Genomic DNA, 16,376 nt, shown 5'->3' with positions numbered 1-16,376 from the left:
TAACTCCAAAGTGTTAGGTGACGAGTATTTAAACAAAAATAATCTATGATTTATGAACAGTCTGTAATGTATCTAGATAATCTAAAACTGTCTTGTTGGGTTTAGTTCCAATTCTATAGATTTTATTTTTAAATTTAATATTCTTCCTCTGTAAGCTAAAACAATCAAAGAAGTGACCATTGGAACTCAAGTATATCTATGTAATCTTTCTTTGTAAAGTTGCCAAAATCACTCACATTACAGAGATATCCTTAAGTGTTACTATGGGAGCACACTTCAAAGACTCTGTATTGAGGCATTAAGTGGAAATTTGCTGTTAAAAATATTTCTTAAAGATTATAAAATAATTTGGGGCACCCACGTGGCTCAGTTGATGAAGCAACTGACTCTTGATTTTGGCTCAAGTCATGATTTCAGAGAGGGGCTCTGTGCTGAGCGTGAGGCCTGCTTAAGACTCTCTCTCCCTCTCCCTTTGTCCCTCCCCCTGCATGCATGCTTTCTATCAAAAAGAAAAAAAAAAGACTGTAATATCGTTCTCACTGAACTACTTCTAAGCTCTACACTGTGGTAAAGGTGGATCAACAATGTCATCCTTCACATAAGAAAATAATTACTAAATGTTCTAGTTGGCTTAATGATTGTCTTAGTATAAATTCTTTAAATTTTTACACCTATGTCCTTATTTTTAACTTCCTAAACACATAATTGAACTTTTTTCCCTAACTTTTCATTCCTTTTAAAATGTGGCCAATTCCATACTATAAGTGGAAATTATCAGATTAAAATATAATTCTGATGAAAATTTCAAGTTCGTAGAATATAAAGAAACAATACAAAATAAATGTTGACAATCACATTTCTCTCTCTTTAAAATGCTTCAAATATCTTCTTCCTTAGTGTGTATTTTTCCTGTCTCTACACCAAACCCTATTAACCACAAAAATCTCTGTATTAGTATTCTGGCCTAGATTACAAAATCAATAAAAAAAGTATTTCATGTTTTTAGTGAACAAATGTAAGCAACTCAGTGGAGAAATAAGTTTCACCACCAATTTAAGCAGAAAAAAAAAGTGAAATATGTTCTTCTCTATTCCCCATTTCATATTTGCCTAAAAGAATTTTCATCAGCTGGCACTACTTTTATACATGGATTAAGGACCAAGAGAGGTAAATCACTTAAAAACTTGTTCACTATGTATGTGTGTGCAGATGTAATTATAATTATGTTAGGTATAATTTTTCTCCCTTAAAAATAGAAAACCTGAGATCAATTACCAGCATGACGGCATGGTAGCATATCACACACCCAGCTCCCTGGCAAACTTGAGAAAGTTCTAAAAAACCAACCATGTAAAGTCTCTGGAAATGGTTCTAAGGGCACATAGCAAGTGAAGAAACATCTATTCAAGAAAGTCCACAAAATTCATTAGGAACAACGTTAAGTCTGATATCTAAACCAAGATCACTCCCACCTCATCTCTCCTAGCTCAGCAAGACAAAAACTGCAGACTAGTGAAGCCAAAAACACAGTAGGGCTCCCTCTCCCTGCAGCTCTTAGTTGGAGGGCAATCTTTCCACAAGGCGTAGGATGGCAGCATTTCTTATCCTGCTCCCACTCATTAATGAGCAAAAGTTCTGGGCAAGTGAGGCTGAGTGGTGGGGACACCCTTCTTCTGCCCAGCCACCAATGGTTGGTCAGAGACTCTATCTTAGGTGTGGTACTGCTAAGAATACTGGGGCCTCAATTACCCTTGTTTACCCTGCCTTTAAGGCATTGCTGTCATGCTGGGAGAGGCAAGCTATAAAGACCTGATGCTTAGGGCACCTAGGTCTCTCGGTTGGTTGAGAGTCCTACTCTTGATTTCAGCTCAGGTGATGATCTCAGGCTCCTGGGATTAAGCCCCATATGGGGCTCCCCACTCAGGAGGGGTCTGCTGGTCTCCCTCTTTCTCAGCTTCCCCCCAATACATGCTCTCTCTCTAAAATAAGTAAATAAAATCTTAAAAAATAAAAAAAAGCCTCCATGCTTCATGTAGTCCACAGGTCCTAAAGTGTCACTCAAAAGGAAGAAGGTTATGAGTGGGGATGGAACAGACTTCACTCATTCGAGCTAATGACTAAACTAATAAACAAGCAAATAACAATGTACCTGTGTGAGGGGAGGGAAGGAGGGACCAGTACCAAGAGTGCTACAATATATTATTTAAAATGTCCAATTTCAAAGAAAAAATTATAAGACATTAACAGAAAAGTATGATTCCAGACCTAAGTACCAGAAAAAAGCAGATAACAGAAGAAAATGCCTGTGAGAGTGACCAGATACTGGATTAAACAAAGACTTAAATGAAGCCAGCATAAATATTTTCAAACTAAGGGAATCATAATTAAAGAAGTAAAGGAAGGTAAAATAACAATGTCATATCAAATAGAGAATAGCAATAAAGAGACAGATGTGATAAAAACCACCAAAAACGAAATTCTTGAATTCATAAGTACAAGTATGCCTGAAATGAAAGAAATCACTAGAGGGGCTCAAGAGATCTGAAGTAGCAGAAGAAAGCAGCAGCACATCTGTACATAGCCTGATAGATTACATAACCCAAAAAAACGGGGAATAAAAAAGGAGAAAATGAACAGAACCTCAGACAAATGTAGCATACCAATAAGTATAATAATATACCCATAATGTGAGTACCAGGAGAAGACAGAAAGAGATGAAAAAATATCTGATGAAATAATGGCTGAAAATGTCCCAAATTAACTGAAAAATATTAATCTACATACTCGGGAAATTCAATGGACTCCAAGTAAAATAAATATAAAGAGATGAGCAGAGACACATCATAATAAAAATGCAAAAAGCCAAAACAAAGGAGAGAATCTTGAAATCAGCAAGAGGGGAAAAAAAAAAAAAGACTCCTCTCTTATAGGGGACCACAGTTAAGATTAACAGCAGAAACTTCTCAGCAAAAACAATGGAGACCAGAAGGCATGTTCACAGAAAAACACTTGTTAACCAAGAATCTATAAATCCACCAAAGTTATCTTTCAAAAACAGAGAATTTGTTGCTAGCAGAACCCACTTTATAAAAAATATGAGAAATTCTTGAGGCTGAAAGCAAGTGATACTAGACATTAATCTGAATCTACATGAATAAACAGAGCACTGGTAAAGGTAATTATGTAACTAAAAGGACAGTATAAAAATTATTTCTTTTTCTACTAAATGATTTAAAAATGAATAATACATATATATTGAATTGTTAAGTCTGCAACATATAGGAATGTAATATATTTTCCAATAATGGCACAAAGGAGGTGGGTAGGAGCAAAGTTGTACTGAGCTAAGGCAAAAACTCCAGATGGTAACTTGAATCCATAGGATCCAATAAAATAAACCAGAAATGATAAATAATGAGATTAATATAACAAGAGCTATAAATACTTGCTCTTTCTTCTCTAAGCTTCTTTATAAATCATAAAATCATATTAAGTTATAATTATAGCATGTATTGTTGGGTTTGTAACATTTATAGATTATATCACAAAAAGAGGGAAAATGGAACAAATGTATATGGGAGTAATGTCTCTACGTCTCATTGGAATTCAGTATAAATCTGAAACTTATTCTGTTAAGTTAACATGGAAATACAGGATATGAAAGGCCCTAACAACCACTAAGGAAGTAAAAAAAAATTGAGATGTAGAGAAATAAAACATAAAAAGTAGAGAAAGAAATCATTAAAGTAAAATGAAAAAAAAAGCTGAAATGTTATGTTAGAACATAAGCACTTAATGCAAAAGAAAGCAGTAAAGGAGGACTAGAAAAACAAAATGAAACTACAGAACAAAAAGCACAATGACAGCCACAAATTCAATATCAATAACACTAAATGTGAATAGATTAACCAGCTGATTAAGGAACCGTAACAAGAGGCAGAGATTTTTCAGACTGAATAAAAAAAGATCCAACTAGTCTTCAATACCTTACTTTAATGCATAGAACAAATAGACAAAAGATCTGCAAGAAAAGAAACAGAAGACTTGAACAACACCATAAATGAACCAGACCTAACAGACATCTATAGAATATCTCACCCAAAACAGAATATACATTCTTCTCAACTACATATAAACATTCTGCAGGATAGACCATATGTTAGGCCATTAAACAAATTTCCATAAATTCAAAAGGACTGGAATAATGCCAATTATTTCTCAAACAAGAAAGGAATGACATTAGAAATCAAAAACAGACAGAAATTTGGGAATTTCACGAATATATGGAAATTAACGCACTCCTAAATAGCTAGGGGGTCAAAGAAGAAATCAAAAGAGAAATTAGAAAATACTTGGAAGTAAATGAAAATGAATTAAAACATACCAAAACTTATGGGATGCAGATAAACTATCATCCTGGAGGGGAATTTACAGGCATAAATGCCTATATTAAACTGGAAGAGAGATCTCAAATTAATAACCTGACCTCTTACCTTAAGACAATAAAAAAAGAACAGAAAACTAAAACTGAAGCTAGCAGATACAAGGATTAACAAAAATGCAGCAGAAATTAATGAAATTGAAAAATAGAAAAATCAATGAAACCAAAAGCTGGTTCTTTGAGATCAACAAAATTGACATTTAGCTAGATGAAAGATTCAAATTATTAGAATGAGAAATGAAGGAGGGGACATTACTAACCACCTTCTGGAAATAAAAAGGATTATAAATTAATATCATGAACAATTATATACAATTAGGTAACTTAGATGAAATGGACTAATTTCTAAGAAAGCAAATCATTGAAATTGACCCAAGAAGAAATAAACAATCTGAACAGACCCTATAAAACTGACTTAATAATCATAAACTACACTCAAAGAAAAGCCCAGGCTCAGGTGTTCTCACTGCCGAAGTCTTCCAATTAAAAAAAAATTAATACCATTTCTTCAAAAACTTGTCAAAAAAACAGAAAAAAGGGGAACACTTCCAAATTCATTATGAGGCCAGCACTAACCTGTTAACCAAACCCAGACAAAAACATCCGAAGAAAACTATAGACTGGTATCTCCTATGAATGTAGATGCAAAAGTCTTCTGCAACATACTAGCAAAATGAATCCAGCAACAAATAAAATGAATAATGCAGCATGACCAAGTGGGATTTATCCAGGAACCCGAAGTTGATTTAACATTTAAAAATCAATTAACCTAATATAGCACATCAGAATAAATACCAAATGGAATTAAAAACTACATGATCATCTGAATAGGTACATTAAAAGCATTTGACAAAATACAATAATCTTTCGTAACAAAAACACTCAACAAATTATGAATAGAAAGAAACTTCCTCAACTTGGTAAAGGACACTTAAAAACCCAGAGCTAACATCATTCATAATGGATAAACACTGGATGTTTCCCCCCTAAATTCGGAAAAAGACTAGGATATCTGCTCTCATCACCTCTATTAACATTGTACTTGAGGTTTTAGCCATAACAAGTAGGCAAAAAAAGAACTAAAATGCAGCCACATTGAAAAGGGAGAAAACCATCTCTATTTGTGATACGACATGGCCTTGTATACAGAAAAAAAGTATAAAATTTATACTTGAAAAACAATAAATTACCAAATAAGAATATCGAAATAAGGGGCGCCTGGGTGGCTCAGCCGGTTAAGCAACCGACTCTTGATTTCAGCGAGGGTCATGAATGATCTCAGGGTTGTGAAATGGAGCCCCATGTCCAGCTCCTCGCTCAGCGGGGAGTATGCTCTGCCTCCCACCCCAAGCTTGCACGCGCTCTCACACTTGGCTGGCTCAGTTGGTTAGGTGACTGCCTTCGGCTCGGGTCATGATCCTGGAGTCCCAGGATTGAGTCCTGCATCAGGCTCCCTGCTCGGCGGGGAGTCTGCCTCTCCCTCTGACCCGCCCCCCCCCCCATGTGCTCTCTCTCTCATTCTCTCTCAAATAAATAAAATCTTAAAAAAAAATAAATCTTTAAAAAAAAAAGTCTGTAAATATGAGGGAAAACTTGCTGTGTTCATGACTGAAAGACTCAATTATGTTAAGACAGCAATATTCAAGCTGATACACAGATTCAGTGTAAGCCCTCTCAGAATCCCAGCTGACTTCTTCGTAAAAACTGACAAGCAGATAATCAAAATCATATGAAACTGTAAGGATCCCAGAATAGCCAAAACAATCTTGAAAAGAAGAACAAAGCTGGAGAACTCATAAATCTATTTTTTTTGAAACTTAATTACAAAGATATGGTAAATGAAGACCATATGGTACTGGCACTGGGATGGACACAGAGGTGAATGGAACTGAGAATCTAGAAATAAAGGCTATGATCTTCTGAGTTTTGACGAGGATGACATGATCATTTAATGAGGGAAGAGTTTTCCAATAACCAGGGCTAGGACAAGAATGAAGCTGGACCCTTACCTTATACCACATACAAAAATTAACTGGAAATGGATCAGGGACCTAAATATAATAGGTAAAACTATAAAACTCTTAGAAGAGTGGCTGGCATTGTCGGGTGTCGGTGTCTTGGCATCTGGGTAACTCGACATGATTGCATCCAGTGTCCTTGCATTCGCTAACAGGTCAAAATGCAGATCTTCGTGAAGACCCTGACCGGCAAGACCATCAACCTAGAGGTAGAGCCTAGTGACACCATCAAAAATGTGAAGGCCAAGATCCAAGATAAAGAGGGTATCCCCCCTGACCAGCAGAGGCTCATTTTTGCAGGCAAGCAGCTGGAAGATGGCCACACTCTTTCTGATTATAACATCCAGAAAGAGTCGACCCTGCACCTGGTTCTGCGCCTGAGGGGTGGCATGCAGATCTTCATGAAGACCCTAACTGGGAAGACCATCACCCTGGAGGTGGAGCCCAGTGATACCATTGAAAACGTGAAGGTGAAGATCCAAGATAAAGAGGGCATCCCCCCTGACCAGCAGAGGCTCATTTTTGCTGGCAAGCAGCTGGAAGATGGCCGCACTCTTTCTGATTACAATATCCAGAAAGAGTCAACTCTCCACCTGGTTCTCCGTCTGAGGGGTGGCTGTTAATTCTTCAGTCTTGAATTCATAGTGCCCAATGATGGCATTGCTCTGCACTATAGCCATTTGCCCCAATTTAAGTTTAGAAATTACCAGTTTCAGTAATAACTGAATCACTGGTTTTCTCAATTGCTGTTCAAAATGTTAATGAAAGTTTTGTTGCATGGTAGCATGAAAAAAAAAAAAACTTAGAAGAAAACACAGAGGTAAATCTTCATGAGCTTGATGTTGGCAGTAATTTTTATATATGACATCAAAACCGTAAGTAACAAGGAAACAAAAAGATTTAATTTGGATTACATCAAAATTAAAAACTTGTGCTTCAAAGGACACTATCAAGAAAGTAAAGATAATCCACAAAATGGGAGATAAATATCTGGAAATCAAATATCATAAAGAACTCATATAACTTAGTAATAAAATGACAACTCAATTTGAATGTGGGTGGGCAAAAGAGCTGAAAACATTTCTCCAAAGAATATACAAATGGCCAATAAGCACATAAAAAGATCCTTGGCAATATTAGTCATCAGGGAAATACAAATCAAGACCACAATGAGATACCACTATATACTGAGTGTAATCAAAAAGTCAGATATTAAGTGTCGGTGAGGATGTGAAGAAATAAAAACTATCATACATTGTTAATGAGAATGTGAAATGGTGCAGCCACTTTAGAAAACAACCTGGCAGTTCTTTAAATGGTTGTACGGTATCCACAGGATCCAGCAATTTCACTCCCAAGAGAAATGAAAACTATGTCCACATAAAAACTCAGACATCGATGTTTATAGGGGCATTATTCATAATAGCCCAGAGGTAGAAACAATCCAAATGTCTATCAACTCATGAATGGATAAACAAAATGTCATGTATCTGTACAATGGAATGCTATTCAATCACAAAAACGAACAAAGTGCTAATACACACTACAACATGCTTAAACTCTGGAAACATGCTAAGAAGCCAGTCGCAAAACACCGTATCACGATTCGATTTTATGAAATCTTCAGAACAGGCAATCTATAGAGAGCAGATTAGTAGCTGTTCAGGATTGAGGGTATGGGAGCACAGGGTGGGAATGACAAGTTTCCTTTTCCTTTTGAGAGGATAAAAATATTCTAAAATCGATTGTGGTGATGGTGAATTTACTAAAAGTCACTGAGTAAACAGTACAGTATATAAATAATATCTCAGTAAAACTGTTGAAAAAACAAACATATAAGTAATGTAAAACCAGTGAAAGAAATCTATAGCACTTCAGTACCCTACAAGTAAAAATATTCTGCCCTAGCAATATTCTCTTAGATATAGACAAGTTATGGAATGAGTAAACTGGCAAAGGCTTTTCCACCATGGGTTATATAAGTATGAATGGAACCACAACATTTAGCATTTACCGCCACACTTTTCACTGTACACGAAAAACAGAATAAAGAAAATATAAAAGGGCGCCTGGGTGGCTCAGTTGGTTGAGCGACTGCCTTCGGCTCAGGTCATGATCCCGGAGTCCCGGGATCGAGTTCCACATCGGGCTCCTGGCTCAGCGGGGAGCCTGCTTCTCCCTCTGACCTTCTCCCCTCTCATGCTGTTTCTCTCTCTCTCTCTCAAATAAATAAAATCTTTAAAAAAAAAAAAAGAAAATATAAAAGCCTGTAAGTCATATCTGAGTTCTAGTCAGGCTCAAATGAATAATACCCATGCAATCTTCGTCAAGGTTAAAATTCCAAGCTTTACTTCACTGTATATTTAAAATAAGGTGGGGGGGGGACACAGAATGAGAGGCAAACTTTATCCAGTTTAATACTATTGGCTCAATACAGCCAACTTTTCACATATCTAAGTTTGAAATCTTATCATCACTAAAGCTCCCCCCAACTTCCCACATAAGACTGCCCATTCTAGTTCCTCGGTATCCTCCATCTGAACCCTTATTCTTTACCACCTTCCTTCTGACTCACCCAAAAAGAGTTAAGTCTCCTTAACTGACAAACTTGTATCTACTATGCTATCTCTTTCAATATCCTTCAAACACTGTCAATACAGTAACTTCTGATCAGATCAATCCCTTCCTCAAAAATAAACAGATTAAAAAAGCAAACAACCAAACTAAACCCAAGCAAACCAATCAACCAACCAACTAATCAAACACCTACCAGTGCTTTCACATGTTTAGATACCTAGACTGAATATACTCAAATCTGTATTTTAACCATTTTCTGTGATTAACTTCAATATTTCTAAAAGATTTCACTTTTTACCTGAAATGTTCTGGGCCTGCTGCATATCGCTGCTCCTCCAGCAGTAAATTTCCATCAAATGAATGCTACTCATTCTCCAAGGTTCCTTTAAAAATTTTAAATTATCTTCCTAATTAGATGCCATCTCTAATAGCTCAGACATAACTTCTTCCTCCTCTGTGCTCCAAATGTACTTTACTTGTATCTTTACTGAAGTATTTATACTATTCTGCCTTTTATTTTCATTATCTGCTTTCTGCTATTCATCAAATGAGTAAGCACAGAGATTTTGTGTCTGTGGTTAATGAATGCTTATTAAATTGGGATCAAATGAGATAACAAGTGTGACAATACTTAAAGAACAAATCTTATATATAATTACTAATGAAGATGGTAATGTATCAAAATAGTAATAACAAACTAAATATCCTTAAGAAGTTCCTCAGTGGGATTAATCACAGATCATTCACCAAAAGAGCCATCACAAACCTAAGAAATTTTATTTATCTGAGAGAGAGAGCACGAGCAGGAGAGGGGCAGAGAGAGAGAGGGAAGCAGAATCCCCACTGAGCAAGGTGCCTGATGTGGGGCTTGAACCCAGGACCCTGAGATCATGACCTGAGCTAAAGGCTGATGCTGAACCGAATGCACCACCCGGTGCCCCCAAACCTATGAACTTGTTTTTCCCAACAAATGACTTCATTATCTCTAAATTCATTTACGTATTTCAGGAGTAACTTCCAACCCCAAAGCTTAATTCCTACTTGCTCTATACCCAGGTGGAACAAAGTTAATGACGACAAAATCATGACATGGTTAACCTTATGAGAATGCAGATATCTTATGCAAACTATTTTTTTTTTTTTAAGGTTGCTCCACACCCAGCGTGGAGCCCAGTGTGGGGCCTGAACTCACAACCAAGATCAAGACCTGAGCTGAGATCAAGAATGAGATGACCAACGTACTGAGCCACCCAGGTGCTCTCCAAACTATTCATTTTTAAAGATAAAGAAAAATATACATGGAGATACAAAATGCTGCCTGAGGTCACATACTGGGAGACAAAGAAAATGTAACAGGGTGGCTAACTTAATTTCAAGATAGTCGCTCATCTAACACAGTAACAAAATCTTCCTTAATTTTACACATAATCTTTTCAAAATATTTATATAAATAATGACAAAAGCCAACTTTATTATTGTTTTCTCTTAGAATAAGTAAAACCTAACTAGTTCTAATACCTTTTCTTCAACTATTATATACCTAAATCAAAATTCTAGTTTTCCCTATCAGAAACTAATTCTTTCTAATATTCAATTTAAAGAGTAAAATTATAAAAAGTACTGATGAATTCAGAGAAGACATGTAAACTGTCATGAAATTAAAATCTGTTGTTTGGAAAATAACAGCACTTTGAAGACAAAATTTAAGATTATTCAAAAATGTAATTCCTTATGGCAGAATTTATTATAGCTTCTCTTAATGTAACACTATTTCTACTTTGATCAATTTCATGAGTCTGAAAAACTCTTTACTAGAACTTTGTATATGATTCTACCTTAAGGGCAATAGTTTACCTTAACATTTGACTTCTTTGAAAAATTTACCACTACTCCCCAGCCAAAATCATCTCCTTCATTCTTTACCTAAAAAGAAAGGGAAGCAAGTAAATAAAAACATTTATGTTCAAAAAGCAATTTTATAGACTTCCTTGCCCACGTTATAGTTTTCCTGGTAAAATATTTTTTGAAAGATCAGTTAAACTTAAGGAAAAAGATATTAACCCCAAAGAAAAAAATCACCACCAAATATCATAGGCCTCTAAAACAGCAAGAATAGGAATATCTCCGTTGGCAAACAAATTTCTAAAATGATATGACGTATTTGTTCTGAGACTGTATGAAATTTTTAATATTTTATAGCTAATGAATTCATCCAAGACTTAAAACTGCACACAAAACTGCTTCTATTTTTTTATTTCATAACGGGAGACATTTTATATGTCAATTCCAAAAGTGTCTCCTTCGATTTATATCTCCCAAAATGAAAATTAGTGGAGATTAAAAGACCTTCACACAGGATCCCACCCCCAATCAATTCCACGTGAACAGTGCAAAACAATATAATTATTATAGAACAACAATTAGCATCTTTACCCAAAAATGACATACCTTTACCAAACGACCTGGCTGTAGAAATGGTAAGCAATACTTTGGTTTATGAATGTATTCTTCAATTTCTTTACCCAGTTTGGCAAGCTGCTGTCTAATCTTATAATAGATAATGACACTTTCCTCATTTGGTATTACTATTTTATTATACTGTTCTTCTGAGTTCTTTACCTCTGTAAATAAAACACAAGTAAAATATTAAAAAAATACTTTATGTAAAATTATACAAAGATACATCTGTTTTCCTACTACAAATGTAGGAAACAAAGTCAGCTTGCATAGATTAGAAATTTTGTGGAAAAACTTCAGAGAGAACTGCACATCATTCTGAGTCTTTTCTTTCTACATTAACGTCCTCCAACTCACTAATTGTGAATCCTCAAATTGAGTCTGAATTGGCAATGATCGTATCTGGTGAGTTGTTTCTCTCCTATAGACATGGGAGAGGATATTAACTAATTAAGAATTCTAGGCCTACATTGCTCAACACAGCACTGTCCTATAAAACTCTTTGTTAACGGTAGAAATGTGCTAGGTCAGCTTTTTTTCAATATACTACCAGCAGACACCAGCCTTATGTGGCTATTTAAATTAAAATTAATGAAAATTAAATACTTAGCTCCTCAATAGCACAATTTCAAATATTCAACTGTCAGTAACTCAACTGGTTACTGACTTCTGGACTTGAATAGCACAGGTACAGAACATTTCCACCACTGCAGAAAGTCCCTTCAGACAGAACTCATTTGGACCTTTAATATGTTGCTTTAAATTTCATCAAGAATCCAGTTTGCTACTGTCATGAGACCTCCACCACCATCAGGGTCTAGGTCCCTAAAACTGAGAACAGGCAATTCAACTACAGTTCTTTCTCTACTCAGTCAATAGCCAAAACATAGGCTCTTTTCCCCAATTTTTCTCTTAGCTCATCTAACCATCTATGATAGCATTTCCTGCTCAAATTCTTGCTGACCTCCCTTCCTCACTCATTTCATTACGCCTCCATCCCACTGTGAACAAACACTATTTCAACTGGAGTAAAATACACAAAACATAAAACTCACCATTAATATATTTAGTACATTCACAACATATGCAACTATCACCATCACATAGTTCTAAAATATTTTCATTGCTCCAAAAGGAAACTCCATATCCACTGGGCAAACACTCATTTCTTCCTTCCCTCAGCCCCTGACAACCCTTCTGTCTACTTTCTATCTGTAAGGATTTATCTACTCGAGGTATTTCATATATATATATGCAATCACAGTATACCAAGGCCTTTTGTTTGGCTTCCTACACTGAGCATGTTTTCAGGGTTCATCCATGTGGATAGCAGCATAGCATGTATCACTACTTCACTCCTTTTTATGGCTGATTATTTCACTATTTGGGTATACCATTTTAGTGATCTGTTTACCAGGTGATGGACTTTGAATTATTTCCACCTTTCAGCTACTGTGAATAGTGTTTTTATGAACACTGATGCACATGTTTTTGTTTGAAAGTATTTTTCTTTTTTTGGTTATAGATCTAGGAATGGAAACATTGAGCATCTTTTTCAAGTGCTTGTTTGTTGGCTAATAGTTTATCTTCTTTGGAGAAATCTATTCAAATACTTTGTCCATTTAAAAATTAGACTATTTGGGGGCGCCTGGGTGGCTCAGTTGGTTAAGCGACTGCCTTCGGCTCAGGTCATGATCCTGGAGTCCCGGGATCGAGTCCCGCATCGGGCTCCCTGCTCAGCGGGAAGTCTGCTTCTCCCTCTGACCCTCTTCCCTCTCGTGCTCTCTATCTCTCATTCTCTCTCTCTCAAAAAAAAAAAATCTTTAAAAAAAAATAAAAATAAAAATAAAAATTAGACTATTTGTTTTTTAATTATAAGAGTTCTTTCCATATTCTGGAAACTAGACCCGTATCAGATATGTATTTTGCAAATTATTTTCTCCCATTCTGTGGGCTTTCTTTCTACTTTCTGTTGGTATCTACTGAGGTACAAAAGTTTTCAATTTTGATTAAATCAAATTTTTCTTCTGTTGCTTGTGCTTTTAGTGTCTTATTTAAGAAACTACTGCCAAATCCAAGGTTATAGGGATTTGTATGTATGGTTTCTTCCAGGAGTTTTATGGTTTCAGCTCTTAAATTTAGGACTTTCATTCAATTTCAATTAATTTTAATATATGGTAAGGATCCGATTTCATTCTTTCACATATGGCTATCCCACTGCCCCAAGAGCATGTGTTGAAAATCAAGTGACCACAGGTGTATGGGTTTACTTCTAGACTCTCAATTCTATTCCATTGATCAAACTCCTCTATTAAATCTGTTTGTTTTTTTATCCACAAAATTAAGATAACAAAAATACCCATACTCCCTAAGACTATAGAGATTAACTGACAGAAGATATGGAAAATACTTAGCTAAGAGTATAGGACAGAGTAAACATTCAGGGAGGATATGACAACTGTTTTATTATTATTTTTATTATCATCTTCAACATTCTCATAGACTGCTCCCTCAAACTTCTGGTCTTTTGCATTCCCTCAGGCATAATACATCATCTTGATTATTTTTAAATGAACTGCAAATCTTCTTATAGAAAATGAAATCCATTCACTGAAGACGAGAAAGCTATTCTTAACACATATTATAGCAACAGACATTATCAAAAAGAGAAACAATTAGAAAACTATAAAAGAATATTGGACAGACTAAAGTCAGTAAGAAGTTTTGAAATAAAAACTACACAGAAATATTAATACTGCTGCCCCATCTAAATTACAGAGTAACACGGTTTGCAGGAATCAGTGAAACAATAAGCACTGACGGGAGGAGTTTAGGGAGACTATAAACAACTGTTTGGATGCTTAAATACTGCTCCCCATCCTCTATTCCAAATCACTTCTGTGCTCAGACCATTTTACTAATGAGTCAAAAGTCTGAGACATTTTAAGAAGTCACATGTATTTTATATCTAGGATTCTAACTACAGCTCTATAAAACTGCAGAAAGTGTAGTTAATCAAATAGTAGAGGAACCTGAGTATAAGAAGCTGGCTTCACTGCAGTGTAGACCACAGGAAAGTCTCAATATCTTAGGAAACAGCATGTGAGAGATACTCCAATAAACTCTTAATAGAGTTTGCAAACAATTTCCTCTTTTTGAGGGACAGGAGAGGTGGTGGTTCCAAAGATATATTAATATTAATATCATATAATATGTGCACAGATACAGACCTGGGAGTGATGAGAAAATGGACTGCTATTCCCAGTACTGAGCAAATTTTCTAACAGGTTAAAGTTTAAATGGCTTTACTGATCTACAGCAATACTATCAGTAGTTAAAACAAGTACTCAATGACCATTTAACATAAATTATCTCATTTAATTTTCATGAACTGGATGAACTAGTTATTATCCCAGCAGTTTAGATGAGCAAACTAAAGCTCATATAGTCTTGAATCAAACCCATGTTTAACTTCACAGCTCTTGCTATTAACCATGGCATTACCTTTAATGACACTAACAAAAGATTAAAATTAACTTTGCATTTTTCCTTTCAGTATAGAAACAGTGAAATCCTCTAAGTTTTACTCTATAGCTCACTGAAAAATCTAAAAAATGAAAAACATCTCATGTATGCCAGCCATCTAAGTTTGTTACAAAACATAAAGCACTGTAAGTTATAAAATAAAGATTAATTCTATACTTCCAAAGACAACAGTCTACATTTTAATTGGGATATACTAATGTGAAAATAATACCAGCTCTCTTGAGAAAGTTCTAGCAGTATCAACAGCAAAAAGAATGAAACCCTTACTAATAATAACTAAAAATGAGAATAAACTGCATTCAATATGTATTCTGCATTTTTAAAGCACACTGGATAGGCTTTATCACCTCTAACCATTTCCTTCTACACTATTATGACTCTTTGGTCATACCACTCAGTCCTGCAAATTGTAGTAAAGGTGGTGCAATTCCGTCATCAATTCTTTCATCATTTTTTTTAAAAGATTTTATTCACTTATTTGAGAGAGAGACACAGCGAGAGGGAACACAAGCAGGGGGAGTGGGAGAGGGAGAAGCAGGCTTCCTGCTGAGCAGGGAGCCCGATGCGGGGCTCGATCCCAGGACCCTGGGATCATGACCTGAGCCGAAGGCAGACTGCACCACCCAGGCACCCCTCTCTTTCATCATTTAAATTTCTACCTTTCCCCATTAAAATGCCTGTTCTACACTTGACATTTCATTTTTTTATTTATGAGCTTCAAAAGGTCTTTGCCCTTTAAAAACATAGGTAAGGAAAGCAGGGATAATTCAAGCAGAAGAATAAGCAAGTGTATAACAGCAGTACCAGGAAGTGCAGATTATGTTATTCACAATCCCTTTAAAAGCTAAGTCAGTCAGAGCCACCCTGAGTATATAGCAGCAGCTGGGGACTGGAGAGACAGAGGACAGGGGAGTGGAAAATGATGGTAATGTTTAAGTTCAGAATAGGTAGCAGAGTGTTTTTCAAAGTCATATTTAAGAATTTGAGTACAGTGAGAAGTCATAAAAAAATGGTTTAAATAAATGGGAAAATACTTATTTCTCGCTCTATCCCCAACCATATCTGGGATATTTTCTATGGAATTAAAGAAGAAGAATATAAAGTGAAGTTTAAACAGTAATTTATTGGTTGTTAGAATACACTATTTTTACAAAGAAGAAAAAGAATCAAAGGTTGGTACACCCATGTGCATCGTATTTCTCTTATTCAGCCACAAAACCAGTCTAACTGCTGGCTGTGTGTGTAATTACCCTAGTCATGCATGACCCAGTGCTAACTGCTTAGTAGCAATATTGTAAGTTTAAATCTTTTATTTAAAGTATTAAGCTGATTTGGGG

The 16,376-nt window shown here is 35.6% G+C and overlaps 2 protein-coding genes across 2 annotated transcripts in view; one reads left to right on the top strand and one right to left on the bottom strand.

Annotated features, from left to right (window-relative positions):
• MTREX (Mtr4 exosome RNA helicase) overlaps positions 1 to 16,376 on the bottom strand; it is a 113,688-nt gene that overhangs the window by 46,641 nt on the left and 50,671 nt on the right. The window contains exons 17-18 of the mRNA XM_027604719.2: positions 11,485 to 11,657; positions 10,891 to 10,959 (exon numbers count right to left, since the gene is read on the bottom strand). Coding sequence (XP_027460520.1) covers positions 10,891 to 10,959; positions 11,485 to 11,657 — 242 coding nt within the window. The remainder of the gene's footprint in view (positions 1 to 10,890; positions 10,960 to 11,484; positions 11,658 to 16,376) is intronic.
• Positions 6,321 to 7,186, top strand: LOC113928746 (polyubiquitin). The gene has a single exon (XM_027604723.1). It carries the CDS (start codon positions 6,621 to 6,623, stop codon positions 7,080 to 7,082), a length of 462 nt encoding a protein of 153 aa, XP_027460524.1. The 5' UTR covers positions 6,321 to 6,620; the 3' UTR covers positions 7,083 to 7,186.

This window comes from Zalophus californianus, chromosome 5 (assembly GCF_009762305.2).
Source record: "Zalophus californianus isolate mZalCal1 chromosome 5, mZalCal1.pri.v2, whole genome shotgun sequence".
Classification (NCBI taxonomy): domain Eukaryota; kingdom Metazoa; phylum Chordata; class Mammalia; order Carnivora; family Otariidae; genus Zalophus; species Zalophus californianus.
This window is presented reverse-complemented; position numbering and strand designations above follow the sequence as displayed.

Excerpts from the sequence above, each read along its gene's own strand:
- LOC113928746 (XM_027604723.1), top strand. The coding sequence starts at position 6,621 with ATGCAGATCTTCGTGAAGACCCTGACCGGCAAGACCATCAACCTAGAG.